This window comes from Diachasmimorpha longicaudata, chromosome 10 (assembly GCF_034640455.1).
Source record: "Diachasmimorpha longicaudata isolate KC_UGA_2023 chromosome 10, iyDiaLong2, whole genome shotgun sequence".
Classification (NCBI taxonomy): Eukaryota; Metazoa; Arthropoda; class Insecta; order Hymenoptera; family Braconidae; genus Diachasmimorpha; species Diachasmimorpha longicaudata.
The window spans coordinates 7,387,717-7,402,407 of record NC_087234.1 but is presented as its reverse complement, the minus strand read 5'-3'; the positions used below and the strand labels follow the sequence as shown (position 1 = coordinate 7,402,407).

The 14,691-nt window shown below is 40.6% G+C and overlaps 1 protein-coding gene across 4 annotated transcripts in view; it reads right to left on the bottom strand.

Annotated features, from left to right (window-relative positions):
• The window catches only part of LOC135166340 (zinc finger protein rotund-like), an 83,980-nt gene that overhangs the window by 16,071 nt on the left and 53,218 nt on the right, over window positions 1-14,691 (bottom strand). For all 4 annotated transcript variants that reach the window (XM_064128457.1, XM_064128456.1, XM_064128458.1 and 1 more), the window contains exon 5: window positions 12,810-12,988. In XM_064128457.1, coding sequence (XP_063984527.1) covers window positions 12,810-12,988 — 179 coding nt within the window. The remainder of the gene's footprint in view (window positions 1-12,809; window positions 12,989-14,691) is intronic.

Below are 14,691 nucleotides of genomic sequence, written 5' to 3'. Positions count from 1 at the left end.
AATTTTTTCCAGTTAGAAATTATCAAAATGAAGGAAAGACACCTCAACCCTTATTTTCAATCTGAAAAGTTCAATCCGGCATCTCTCAACATTCCACTCAAAGAAAAAATGAAAGAGAAAATAAAGTCTGATACATTTCATGGTTATGACCGCCATATCTAAACGACGCAGTCCTTATGGGCATCATAACCACCATCATCCTCGCCTATCACACCCCAAGATCACCTCAATCACCCACATCTCCCGGCATCCCTTCAACTTGCCGAAACCGAGAGCGTTAAAATTGCAAGATGACGACCTAACCTTAACCTCTTCATTTCACATCCATCGTTTCCCTAAAACCTCTGATTCCCACACCCAAAATCATTCCCTCCCTCCTCCCAAAGCAAACTTTCTCCAAAAACAAGAGAAAAAAAACTTGGAAAAAATCGCTGCCAAAAAAATCCGCAACCGTTTATCTAAGAGGGGTGTCCTATCGATCGGTCATACTGCGTCCACAATGACGGTCAGTCGTTCCCTTTTTCACATCGTCTTTTTGTCAATGTTCCAACCCCTCCCCCTTTACCCAATTCCCCCTATAGTCCAACTCCTGCTTTTTTTTCATAACCTTTTTTACCTCGTCGACGGGCGAAAAAAAAACCGGATTTTTGTCAATGGCCAGCGCTCTCTTATACACTATACGTTTAAACGGAATAAGCATCTGTGCCTAATCTGCATATGGTCCATGTCCCGCATTACTACCAACATTTACCCCCTACCCCTACCTCATCGCCCTTCTAGCGCCAAGTCTCCTTCCCTCGTCTCTTTACTTCTCTTTACGTAACACCATTGGGCACTTACTTTTTTTTTGTTTAATGCCCTGCGATTGGCGAAGGGGGGATGAAAGGGGAGAGGGGGATGTTTTGCTTACGGACTTCTTTACGCACGTACACGCACAACTGCACAGTTACTAGAACTTCCCTAGGGTGCCCTACTTTCAAACCGTTTTTTTGAATTATAATGTGTTGGTGCGTGTAAAAAAAAATTTTTTTCACTGCCTGTTGCTCCTGAAAATGTATTTAACCAATTTTCGAGGCTGATGATACGCTGTGAGTGATTGATCTATTATTTCATCTTGAAATTTGATATGCAAATATTTTAGGTGTAGGTTTGCACTTTTAAAAACTAGGGTGATTAATGTTTTTGGGTCGTGGTTGAATATTGAATGTCAAATGACTCACCCTTTTTTTTTGAGTGACAGTAATCATTTTTTTTATTTTGATGATTGGGAGAGAGTTTTATTTCTGGTAATGGGGAGATTTAATTCTCAATTTTTCTCCGACGATGGGGGGAAGGTGCATATATTCGATGACCGTGGGATTCCGGACGCTGAGACGTTTGATTTTTTTTTTTTTTTTTTTTTTTTTGAGGGTGCGAGGGAAATACACTCGGTGTGTTTCTTGCGGACAGATGTGTAGAGCTCGGGAGGAGGAAAATACAGCGGAAGGAAGAGTCTGGTATGAGATTGAGATCGATAGGCTGTCATGTTTTCTGTGTTTGTGTTTGGGGTACTTGGGGTTTTTAACGTGGGAGTTCTTTTTTTAATTGTAAAGTTCTATTTTCAACCCTTGAGACATGTACATGAATTTTAATGTACACCCGCAGAATTTGATGTTTGACATTCATTTGAATGATAAGTTTTCCCATAATCGGAGTCTGAAAAGAGTTGAATTTTTTTTCCGTTTCATAGATGATTTTTCTCATCACTATCACATGCTCAAGTATGAAAATTTCGTTGAGGTATAAATACACCAGACGGAAATAATTTCGGGGATAATTTTTTACCTCCGAAAAAAAAAGTCCCTGCGGCGCCCGGAAGAATTAGAGACGGGTGTCAAACCATAGCGCACTTCACAAAATCCGTATTTCCACCGTTCTAAAATATGTGCATATAAAAAAAAAGTGAAACCCGGTGTAAAACGGTACAAAAATTCTAAACCCAATACACATGAGTGAGATATTGTAATCGAATGACTCGGCGCTCCTGTGCCGCAGTTGAGAAATACCAATCCAACGAAAAACCGCACACCACTGTTATTGCCCCCCTCTCGTTCCCTCCTGCCGGCCAATGCACCTCCTCCCCCCTTGAGAGATCGTCACGATCGATCTCTCACTTCGATAATTCCCGTGCCTACTCGTGCGAGAAGCTCCCTGATTCAAAGACACTGGGAAAAAAATCAGAGGTAAAAATGTATCTATGAAATGCACCGAGAAAAATCAAGCACTTCAATTTTTCACACCCATCGATCCATCCCCCCCTCCCCCCTCTCTAATCCTATAAATTCCTGAAATAGAGAGTGATTTTGTGACGGTGAACACGAAACACCTGAAGAAAAAAAAAAGTGACCTTAAATAATCTATGAAATATTTCCTCGGAAATTCCTCGTGTCTCAATTGTACTGGCGGACCTTGGGACCCAAAATGAATTACTACAATTTTTTTTTCACTCACTTTGAAAATCCATAGCTCCTTGGAGGAAAATTGCAGTGGCAAAAAAAAAACAAGTCGTTTTGAACAATTGAGTGAAGTTAAGGCATGCCGTGGGGTCCCGATAATGGGCATGACAACTCTGTTGGCTCAGCAGAGAGCAAAAAAAGGGTCAAGCTTTCAGCCAACAGCAAGAGCGAACAAAATATGTTTAGGAAAAATGCCAGATTCGAATTTCCAGAGAAAAGTTTAGGCCATGAGGTCCAAAATAAAGATCAGAGGAATGAGGGATGAAAAAATTTTTGCTTCGTCCAAAGGGTTGCATTGCCTGTTTTATTGCCCAAAAATTTCCGCTTTATACTGGCAATTTCGGAAAGTATGTGGAGAGTGGAAAAGAAAGCTGGCTGGGCCTGAGGACCCATTTTTTTACTTAATCCTTTCGAGTGTATATAAACCAAAGGATTAACCGACCCTTGCGGTAGTGTAATAAAGCTGGACCAGGCGATTTACGTGTCCAGCAATTCTGACCATTATCGGTGCGGGGACCTTCTCCGGGGAGAGGAAGGCCTCATAAAACAGTTCATTGGGGTCCATTCTCGGTTGATAGACAACTAACGTAATTGCATTGTGCATAATCATCAACCTCAAGCAATTGAGGAGTTTCATAGGAAAATTTTTTTTCAATTTTTTTTTCTTCATTCTTACAAGATCAAATATCTCGGTTTCGGTTGATAAAAAAAATTTGGGGTCACAGGGATCACCAACGGTCATTCTCGTGACTTCTTGATAGAGTGAGCCTTAAATTTTTAAATACATATGTCAATGCTCATTTCAATGACGTTAGTTAACGTCCAATAGATCGATCCTGGGGTAGGAAATCAGTTACGATTTCGGTAATAATATTTTTTGCAGTCAAAACGTTTCATGAGGAGGAGGAGGGGCGGGGAGGGGGGAGGTCAGTCTAGTCACTAACGGTTGGGAAAAAATCACGTCTGAAAATTTTTTTTTGTTCATTTTTTTTCTGTCAAGGGGAATTTTTAAAATTTCGACCATTCATTTGGAGAAAAATCTCACGATTTTTGGGTAGATATTGTCATTCGGGGGGGTGATTTTCAATATGTGAAAATGTCCAGTCATGCCCCCTCAAAATATTTCTCATCATCTCGTAATAATTTTTTCTCATCTGAACATATGCATGACCTTTGGTCGCGAAAGACGCGAAAATTCCCCTACACTAGGACAAGACTTTTTGAAAGGGTCGGGCAGGGGTCATGGGAACTCATGGGGGTCTGCATGGTGTGGGCCTTTCGAGGCGGATCTACCAAATATATCTCAAACTTGCCCTCCTCTCCCCCATGATTTTGTCGATGGGTCGTACGCTCTCGGTCAGTGGCATGTTTTTCTCTTTCAGGAGGTTAGAATGGACGCCAGGTGACCGTAGCTACCCCCCAACTGCGCCTAGGGGTAAATATACAGTGAGACCTGCGTAACACTTGACAATCCCCCCTCCCCCCATTTATGCCTCATTGGGCCTTTATCTTTCGGAGGGAAAAAAAATATGAAAAAATTGTAGGAAAAAATTTTGGCAGTGGTAGGTGAAAAAAAATTGAGAGAAGATAATCGGGATCGCTGTGGCTTATGATCATTGGGGATTACAGAGTTAAGGAGAGCAAAAAATTTTGCGAGGAAAAAACAGAGGGGACCCCAACTTTGAAGTATTAGGATAATTGATTGTTTGGGTATGAAAAAAATTGCTCGAGTCGTGGGATACCACTGTGGTACGAGAAAACGAAATAAATACTACTATTATGAGTAAAATTAAAGAATTAAACCCCTCCAAACCACCTGTTCTGCATAAATTCAATAAAGACAGAAACTAGATTGTCAAATGAGTGTCTTGCGATGAAAAGGGGAGTTGACAAATACAGGATCTCAATGATCGCGTGTCGTGGGTTCACTAAGTACCAAAATCTAAGGCCTTAAAAACCCCTTTGAAAAACCTTTCCATTCACCAAAATCGATACAATTCCTCTGACTCGTTACCGAATTCCTTTGATACATATTTTTCCTCATCTGTAACACCTTCCTTTCTTCGGTTTCGAGCGCACGAGCCCCCTGAAAGGGTTTCCAACAAGGGTTTGCCGTGCATTTGGGGCCCTTTCCCCTCTCTCCTCACCTCCAGCAGACTTCACCACGTCTTTTTGTATCCGTACCACGAACCAATTTGTGTATTGAACGGTACCAGCAAGAAAGGGGTGAATAGTATTTACCATTATGTTTTTTTTTCCTTTTCCCCCACCATTCTGGGCCCTATATAGATTTTCGGTCGATAGTATTGTCGGTACGATATTGAGCTATCAAAATATTAAGGGTTAAACAGGTGAAGCCGATAGTTAGTGGTGGGGAGTGATTCTGAAAAAGTCTGAGAGTCCCCTCACCCCCTTTCATTGTGAGGCCCCTTATTTTACGGATAAAAAGGGGTTGTTTTTCTTTTTACAAACGGATCCATTGATTTCACATCGGCATTCAAGTTGAACACGGCGATCGACTCTTCCCTTTCATTATGATGTTTTCATTTTTTGTACTGAAAGACTTTTTTTGCCCACGCGCCAAAAGGGGCCGTACGTCCTCGTCTATCACCAATCAGCAACTTGACTCCACGTCAATTTTTTTTGATTCTTTTCGCGGCTTGGGTTCTATTATTGATGATTTTGGGCTTCTGCATTAACCGATCAGTAGTATGATCCGTTGCATGTGGGCCTAATGGATAATATTGTAATTATTTGTGGGAATAAAATTGTCAGAATTTCCTTTGTTCCAATGACGTGTCACCCATCCTCCCGTCTTATTTGTGTTTGTTCTTCATTTTTATTTTTTTTTTCAAGAATACGAAGATAAAATCTCCATTTAGATGCACTTGTTATCCCCAAATGTACCCTTAGGTACGAAAAAAAAGGAAATTTTAAAATATCTGGGCATAGATTTAAGCGTGCCAGGGATCGTCCAAACAAACAGACCAAACAAACATTCACCACAAAGAGGGCGGAGAGTTGCCAGGAGAGTCTTGCGACGTTTGATGTTTTGGTGGTTGGACAACGGGGGTGGTCAACCGTTGTAGGGTTTTCTGGACAAGGCCCCGTGAGGGAGAGAGAGAAGGTGAGAGGGAAAGAAACCAAGAAAATGTGTCAGAAGGTCTTCTGGGCTGGCAATGGCAAGTGGTTTTCATGTTTCAGAAAACCAAACCTCTCTATTTCGGTCATCTGTCAGCACAATCTTCTTCTCGCCTACGAGTCATTTTTCTTAATATTTCTAATTTTTTGCCGAGAGAGAGAGACAGTTGAAGAACCCCCAGTGACTGGATAATTTTTTTTAATTGAACGTTGCCTTATCTCTTAATTGTAAAAAAGCACAATAAGGGAAAAGGATTCTCATTAAATTCGACAATTAGTCTGAGGAGTACACAGGTCAATTAGAGATGTGAATTATTTTCATATTTTGGTTTTGAAGAAATATTCACGAATACAAAATCCAAACTGATTTCAACGAATTCTTTGATGGAGTAAAAAAAATTGGACCCCAAGACTCTCAGTGATTCGCCGACAATAGGTAAATCTATTTCCATGTCGTGACGAACTGCTGAAAGGAATAAAAGCCCATCAAAGTCACTTGGGCATCAAAAAGGATAAAAAGAAACATTTGATGTTTTCTCACATGAGGTGACGTTTTGGGCCCCCACATTAGCCACCGGATTATTCATAGTTGCCTTGGTGCGGGTGTCGTGTCATTCCCTGAATGTGGCGATTTTCTCGGCTTGTCGAAATAAAAATCCGAAAAACGTCAGATATCCCCCTTCGAAAAAATTTCAGCTCAGGGCATAAGGCCTATTGTCAATGAGGCCCCAAAAAACATCTGTAATCCGTTTTAGGTGTGCAAATTCAGCATTGACATTTCGTTTGACTGTCTAATGCCTTCAGAAAAATCCTCACGCGTGCTACGTAAGATGGGACTCACCTTAAAAGAGGGCCTTAAGACTCAGTAACACAATAGGGAATAAAATACTTTTAATGTCCGTCCGTTGAATGTTGGGGAAAAATATGGATTTTCATCTCGAGATTTTTTTCAACTCTCTATTTAATATGTGGCTCAGAATTAGACCGGACATCGAGGGCCTCACAATGGGTCTCAACGGCCGGCCGTTAGGCAAATTTTCAATGAGATTTTTTCCCTTCTTTTTAGTTCTTACCTTTCATGTTTTTTTTTTCTCTACCCAATCGATATTTCTCTGTGTTTGGAACTCAATCGGATTCGCTGGACATCGGGGAAAAGGGGGAGGGGGGGCCTGATGGCTGTTAAAAATTTTTGGGGGTAAAAAACGTGCAAAAAAAAAAGAAAAATAAACGACTGGGTCCATATGTGGCGCGTGGACCAGCGGACAATTTTTTTTTTCGCTTCTGTTTTTTTGTGGAAAAGGGGGGAGATGAGAAGAGGAAACGAGCGCTCCTTTCCGCTTTTTTTTAGCTCACCTTTTTCCCTCTTTCAATTCTTACAGGAGGGGTGTATCAAGCGCGTGAGCATGCAAAGCTAGATGAAAAAAATGCAGCAGCTTTCCAACTAGGGGGGAGCTACTGTGGGCCCACTGGGCATTATGCCTCTACTGTTCATCTCAGTGCGTTTTCACGGGCATAAAAAAAATTCTGTCATAAATTTGCCTGGGATGATTTTTTTCCCTATGATTAAAAAAAATTGTACGTTATGGAGACGCGCGTGCTAGTTGATTTAACGATCCACAGAAATATCGTTGGAATTTTTTTTGTTAACCGAGGAGGAGTGGGGGGGGGGGGAGAATAAAGAGCGTGGTGAGTTTTTTTCAAAAATCTGGAAATTTCAAGATACAAAAAATGGGAGAGGGGAGAATTCAACGGCAGGCGTTTTTATTGGAAAAGGGGTTGGTCCCCCTGACTCTTTACACTTATATCGGGTGATGGCACGTGTCTCCAATGCGGAATATTCGGCGCAAAAAATCAATTCAGGTTACATGGTTTTTCAAGATTTTCGATGTAAGAAACCGAAATGGTGGTAATTTTTTATCCACCGGAAATTTGTATTAAAAAAGCATTTGAGTCTTGACTTCGTTAAGGTCAATCAATTGACCATGGAAAAAAATGCCAACGAGTTTCTTCATTTTTCTCTCGTGAACATAATTTTGGGCCTTCTAAAGCCGAAAACACCTGCATTCGTTAATTACGTTCAACCCAATCGAGATTTTCGATGGATGGGAGGGAGCGGATGAATGAAGAAGCGGATATTATCTTCACATGGCTCATTTACAATTTGATAAACCCTAAAATAACTGATGTATGTTCCATCTATTCATCAACGAGATAAATTAGTCTAGCAATTACTTGAAGAAATCATCATAATAATAAAGTACAAATATCCGTATATTGTTCAACATTTCTCTGACGTAAATACAACTTTGAGCGTCATAGACTCCAAGGCACCTGCATTTGTTAATTACATGAAATGCAGGTGAGGTTGGGATTTTGTTTAACTAACGTGAGGATATAAATGGATAGATGGAACAGAGCGGATGAATGAAGAAGCGGATATTTCCCACACACGGCTCCCTCCACTATTTGATAAGACCCAAATGGAGGAGGTGTGTGCGTTTGGACTGCGTTTTTTTCCACGTTTTCTCAGTTTTTTTTTTCTTTTCTCTCTTAGATCGCCTCGCTCGTGAAACTGAATCTGACCAGATGTCGGGGGAAAGGACGCCCCGCTATGGGCCCCGGTACCAGGTAAAAGAAGCCGTGGACCCCTTCGGCGTGATCCTTAATTTTCGGTTGTGTGTGGGAGAAGCCGCTCGTCATTAGCCTACTAAATCAATCTCACAGGACCTCAGCGGGTGTGGAAGTGTTTCTACTCATCTGATTCACTGATCGACTCGTGAGTTTCGTCGATCATGAATTAGGGAACTTCAGTTCCCCTTAAAAAAATTCAAAACCCGAACAATTATCAAACCCCGAAAGCTGATAGTTTGTTTGGAAAGCCCACTCTTATAAATGTTTGCTCTGTCGTATCACACGGCCTGATGAATCTCCACTGTATGTTTTTTTTCTACTTCACATTAAAAAAAAAAAAAAGGACAAAAAGGTCCGTTTCAAAGCTAATGTGTGTTGTGCACATACTGTCTCTCCCCACCACAATCAACGAAAAATCCCCTCCCCCCTAAATTCCCCCGTTATTTCTCATTTTCTTTCTCCCCATCAAAAACTCGGGAAAGGAAACGGGGGGATAGAAGAGATCAAGAGTGGGAGAGAGATTGAAGGAGAGGGAGAGAGAGAGGGTGCCCCCCCTCTGAATTGAGAGAAGATCGCAGCTCATTTCCTAGGGATGCTGCCCCCGAAGTCAGGTTCCCATGCCCCCGGGTTCTTTCATCCTCCTCTCAAGATCCCATCGTAGCCCTGCCACCTGTCCCCCTACGTCTGCCCTTTCCCCCTCCCCTGAAAAAAAATCCTTAAAAACCCTCATGCGTGTGTATTCCATCACCAGAAATGAGAGTGAATATATGTAAAAGTTTTACCGCGTTTCGTTTTCAGCCTTGCCCCCTAACAAATTGTTTCTGTTCTACTAATTAGGGGTTTTCTACACCAGAAAATTTTAGATTTAAATTGGGTGGTATATTTAGAGGCATGTGAAATATCCCTACAAGTTTTATTTATGGGTTTCGTTTAATGCGGAATGGAAATAATGTTTTCGGCGTAAAAAAAGTTATTTTCAAAATAATTTTCATGTATTTTTTTCCAGAAAAAAAAAATTGTAGCTGTTATTCGTTCATTCGTCAAAATCCGATTGACCCAAACACCAAACGCTGAAAAGCGCAATTTAAATTAATTCCTCACGCATTATTTGCCTTGGTAAAAAAAAAAAAAAGTGCTCGAAAGAAATCAGTAGCTGTAAAAAAAAGTTGAAAAACAGTTGGCCATAACTCAACAAACTGGAGTGCGTCTCTGGGCGATAAAGCACGTCGGATAATTAATTTTATAGCTACTCAATTTCCAGCGAGTGTACGCGGGTAGAAGGTTAGCTACCGTCCCGGGGGCCCATTCTCCCTGCCCCCCCTCCCCTTCCTGCCCCCCACTCACGCCACCCGTGAGGCCTGATTTTTGTTTGTGGCAGGCAAGACAGCGGCTCACACCGAAAAAAAATGAAATTGAAACAAAAAATGATAATAATAAATAAAAAGTGAGGGAGAGAGAGAGGGGAGGGGAGCTTAAGATGGCGCTCAGTGATGAGGCCCCGCAAGGCCCCTTGCAGATTTACGACATGAGTGTTTCTCTCCCTCTGGTTGTACTTTTTTCCTACCCATCGTCGGCTACTGAACCTCGACGCATCATCACGGCCTGCCGATCCCCCAAGGACATAAAAAACTCCATAGACAATTTGGAAAATAAAAAATAGCCACGCGACACCTATAGTGCATCTTGATGCCCCCATTGGGGGGTAAAAAATGGGCCTCAAATGAAACTACTGTAAAAAGTTGAGAGGTAAAAAATGTTTAAAGTGGCTTCTCTATTAACCGGTAGCATTTACTACGCTCTCAGCTGGGACCTAGGCGTAATAAGGCCGAATAGTTGAGGGTCGGCTTTTGGGCCCCAAGATAAAAGAGGAATGAAACAAAAAAGAATGAGATTTGGTAGGTGGAGATGATGATGAAGAAAAAGGCTTGAATGGACGTTGACTCCAAGCTGGGAGAGTGATTTTTGGGGGCCCAACTTCCTCTCATCATCACGTGACGCCAACGAAAAGGTAATTGCGGACGAAATTCGAATTGTCACGCATCATCATTGAGGAGAAAGGTGAGGAGCCGTTACTGGGGAGTGAAATTCATCATCATCAACGAATTGTCTAGCTACGGCTGGATAGATTGATATTTTTGGGACTTATTATGGGCAGAGGAGGGGATAATGAAATTCGATTGTTTTGAGATGAATTATCGTGAACCTGGCGTAACTTTACTCATAAAAATGACCAATATATTTCCTCATATTATTTCCCACCTATGGAGCTGCGATATTGGGCCTCAGTTTGGGCCTTTCAATTGTTAATTCAATTCAATAAAAATCGTCAAATATCCATGCGACCCAGCTAGGAGCGATGGACAACCGACGGTTACATAACTCTGGGCATTTTTGTAGGGCCCCTCCATTGTATAGATATAGGATGAAATTTTTCAGTACATAGACTCGGTAAATGGGGTATCATGTTCAAGTATTCTAAGGCTTAAGGACTTTTGTTTGGCGTGGGAGGCTGTCGACCATACCTCATGGGGTGTCTCCCCTCTACCACCCCTACATGTTTAAGAGAGAGAGTCACCTTCTTTCGTATACTTCTTATACTTATTCTTCATTCTTTTGCACACATCAGCAGGCACCTGATCCGACCTTACCCAAGCTAACCCAATAGTCTCAAAGGGAGAAAAAAAAAAATCAAAAAAGAGAAGAGAATAAAAAGCAGGAGAGAGGTACCCTATTCAGGGGCTATCAAGACTGCCGAATTTCTTATGGGAATCTTTTTTATATAATACATGGGATTTTCACCGGGCGAATCGAATTATAAGTGTGAATTACGTAATTGTTTATTTGACTGAAAATAATCCATTTGGATTTTTTTTAATTCGGGAAATGATATTTTTTTTTTCAAGCAAACAATCACTGGTGTTCAACTATTCAATTTGATAGAATAAAATGGGCTATGAATTATTCATGATCGAAGGAAATGATGTGAAAAATAACCATTTGGAAGCATATTGCTAATCTATTGGCTAAAGTTACTACCTGCATGAGCAATTTCCCACAAGTTTGAACAAATTCAAAAAAATAACATCTCATTTTTTTTTAATCATGTATTAGTCCTTTTTGTATCAGACTGATGGTAAAATAAATCCCGGGATCGATCATTATCGTATTTTTTTTATCGATTATTTGAGATATGTGTGAGGTTAAGGTCGTTGCGGTTTTCCTTTCATGATCTGGAATACGGGGAAAGGGGTAGGAATGAATGAAAAAAAAAATATGAAAAATACTTGAGAGACTGAGATTGGAAGTGATTCAGAATGATGACGATAATGAGGATGAGGATGAGGTGGAGAGGCATATCGGTTTTGGGTTCTATATGTACAGTACAAGAAGATGAGCGGAAGACCAGAAGCGCAAAAGATGAAGGCAAACTTGAATGGAGGTGTTGTTGTTGTTGCTGTTGTTTTATTTTCTATTTTTCTTTTTTATTTCCTCGTTGTTGTTTGAGCGGAGGTGAATAAGGACAGGGAATCGACTTTGCACTGAAGGTGAAAGAAGTCTATGGGTGGGAAGGACAGAGAGAGGTGGGACAGGATGCTGTGTCGTCACGGTACACTTGCCTTCTGGACTTGAATCTCTCTCTTCTTTCATTAATTTTTTTCATGCGTTTCTGAACGCCAGTGAGGTATATTTTTTTCCTACTTTGCTCTACGGTTGCACGGATTTTAACATTGAGAATTATGGAACTAAATAGACAAACCGTTTTACCCCATTATCTCGTGAGTTATAGATAAAAATATTTGTTCAATCAAAATGAATTTCTCCGACTAAAATTTATCATTTTTCTGGCGATCTCCGCGCGTCAGCACACATTCAGGAATTCGAAAATCCATTTCTCAAATAGATGAAGTGGTAAAGATACTTTCTCAAGGGTCCGGCACGCACTATTTTATTATCAAGATGCCTACTTATCCTCCGACGAGTTGCCCTTCCAGCTCGGATTAAGGCCTCAGACACTCAGCAATAATAATTTTCAAGCCGTCCCCTATCGTAAAACTAGCCCCTCATGTTGAAAAATAAATGGACAAATTTTATTTTCTCCCACGAGAAAAAAAAAGGGTAACCCTTTTTTTTCCATTACCTGGAGACGAGAAATTGTCTCTTACGGCGGGTGACTAGGTAGCCCACGAGTGGGGTAGGTTTTACCACCTCTTCAATTCCCCTTCTCCGTTGGGTTTTACAGGCTTTAAATAGCCTAAGGTTTATGTTTTACAACAGCGAAAACCCCAACAGTGGTTTTTTCAAAGACCGGGAGACATTTTTCAGATGTTTTACGATATTTTTGGGAAAAATATGGCAGGAGAAATACCGTAAAGGGTTGCCACGGAGAATTTCTCGCTAAATTCCGGGGTTTCATCGATTAAAAAAATCGATCTATTGTTCAGAGTTGAAGTGACATTCTTGTCCTTTTTTTTTTTATTTTCTACCAATGGAAAATATTGGAAAGTTTTGTATTGCAAAGAAATTCTAATATTTTTCACTTACTTGTGGACACATCTTGCACTGATATTTCCTCGGTGGATGTGAGTGCGGACCGCCCAGGTGAGGATTTAGATGCGACGGATGCGAGGGCTTCACTGTCAGGGGTTGGGGTACAACTAGAAGACTCGCCGGTGGACTACCACTGCTACTACCACCCCCAGTGCCCCGATACTGTTCTTCACCTATGATTATAAATTATACATACATAAAAATTTTCAAAACAAAATGTTAAATTTAACCTAAACACTCGATATATGAGTGAGCAATAAATCGAAACGAACTCTTCGATTTTATGATTGACGCAATAACACGTATGCGTATGGCGTGCAAAGGGCAAGGATCCTTTGAGTTGCAAGGACACATAACATGCGCAATGTAATTCTCGCCATGTCATTAATGGCTCTCTCCCCCCCCCCCTCATGGACCAACACTCACGCTCGATCAGCATAAAACTTAACGAAGGATAGAACTAGATCGTCCCAATGCTAATGAGCAATCAGAAGACTGTATTTTTTTTACCCTCACCACTTGATTTTTCTATTATTACCATCATGATCAACATTTTTATTTTATCGTGGAAATTATTGCCTGCTACCACGATGATCAATCATCAGTCAATTCTTGATGACGAAATCATGTTGACTACGGGAAATTGAGAAATAGGTGGCGATTAGTCGACATCTACGATTGATTTCAACGATTTGATGACCATTTACTCAACAACAGAAATGAAAAATTGGAAGTCCGATAAACTCTTCGAATCAGGAAAGAATAAGATAAATATGCCAAGTTATTTTATACCGACAGAGACGATTAAAACGCCAACATTTCAATCTACAAAATCAACAAATAGTTAAATAAAATATCATAGTTCATATGCACGAATAAAAATATTCGTGATAACGCAAGGAGTCGGGAGAACACTCTTTCAGCATATCTAATTGATCTTTCCAGTGCGCTTGAACCCAGTGATTATAATTTGCATGCACGTAGAACAGTTACACCGGTGCGTTCGTGTATTGTACAGAGTCTACGAGGTGCTCGCACGCCTTTCGTGATATGTATTTCAACGCGTGTTGTCTTCAAGTGCTTTGGTTACCCAGGTGATCTCCCTCCCCCTGAGCCCCTCCGCCACTACCACCTCCCACCATTTTTGATGGATATTTTCTTGGACTTTGCATACAACGTATGTTCGTCTCTTCGTTCCAGTACTTCAAATGGAATTTACACCGTCTCTTATTCATCCCGCGGTATTACCTCGAGGCGATATGGTCATGAGAAGCCATCATCATTATCGTCAGGTCTTTGAGGGATATTAAGGCAATTCGACAAAATTTGCGTATCGTGATCTTTGGGCGTACGAATCGTATTACACAGCTTCCAGTAATTTGCAAGATTTCATTTTAATATTTTTAAATACTGATTAACCGAAGAAATATATCACGAATCAATTAATAAAATAAAACGAGTAGACAATGGATGGCGTCCGAAAAATTGTTATGAAACTTTAATAGTTTAGATTAATTTGAATTATCGTATGAACTTGATAAGTCAACTCATGAGATTTTTTTTAACCACGACCTATACTCGTTGTTATTATTCATATCTACATTGAACATTATCGTGAGGTCGGAAAAAATGACAGCAGAAAAGAGGAGCCAGGGAGCCAGAGGACATGGTGAATTATGCAAAGAAACTCTGGAAATGTCAGTGGCTGGTGATGTCGAAGTGAGACAAGTATCGATTAATCGATTTTCAAGAGCTCAATAGGTACAAATAATTTTTTTTCATCACACGTCAGTGAAAATTCAAGGACAGACTGAATGCAAAGATATTTATTCAAATAAAACTTCTTTTCTGGTGATGCAGCAATCTCTGTTGTCAA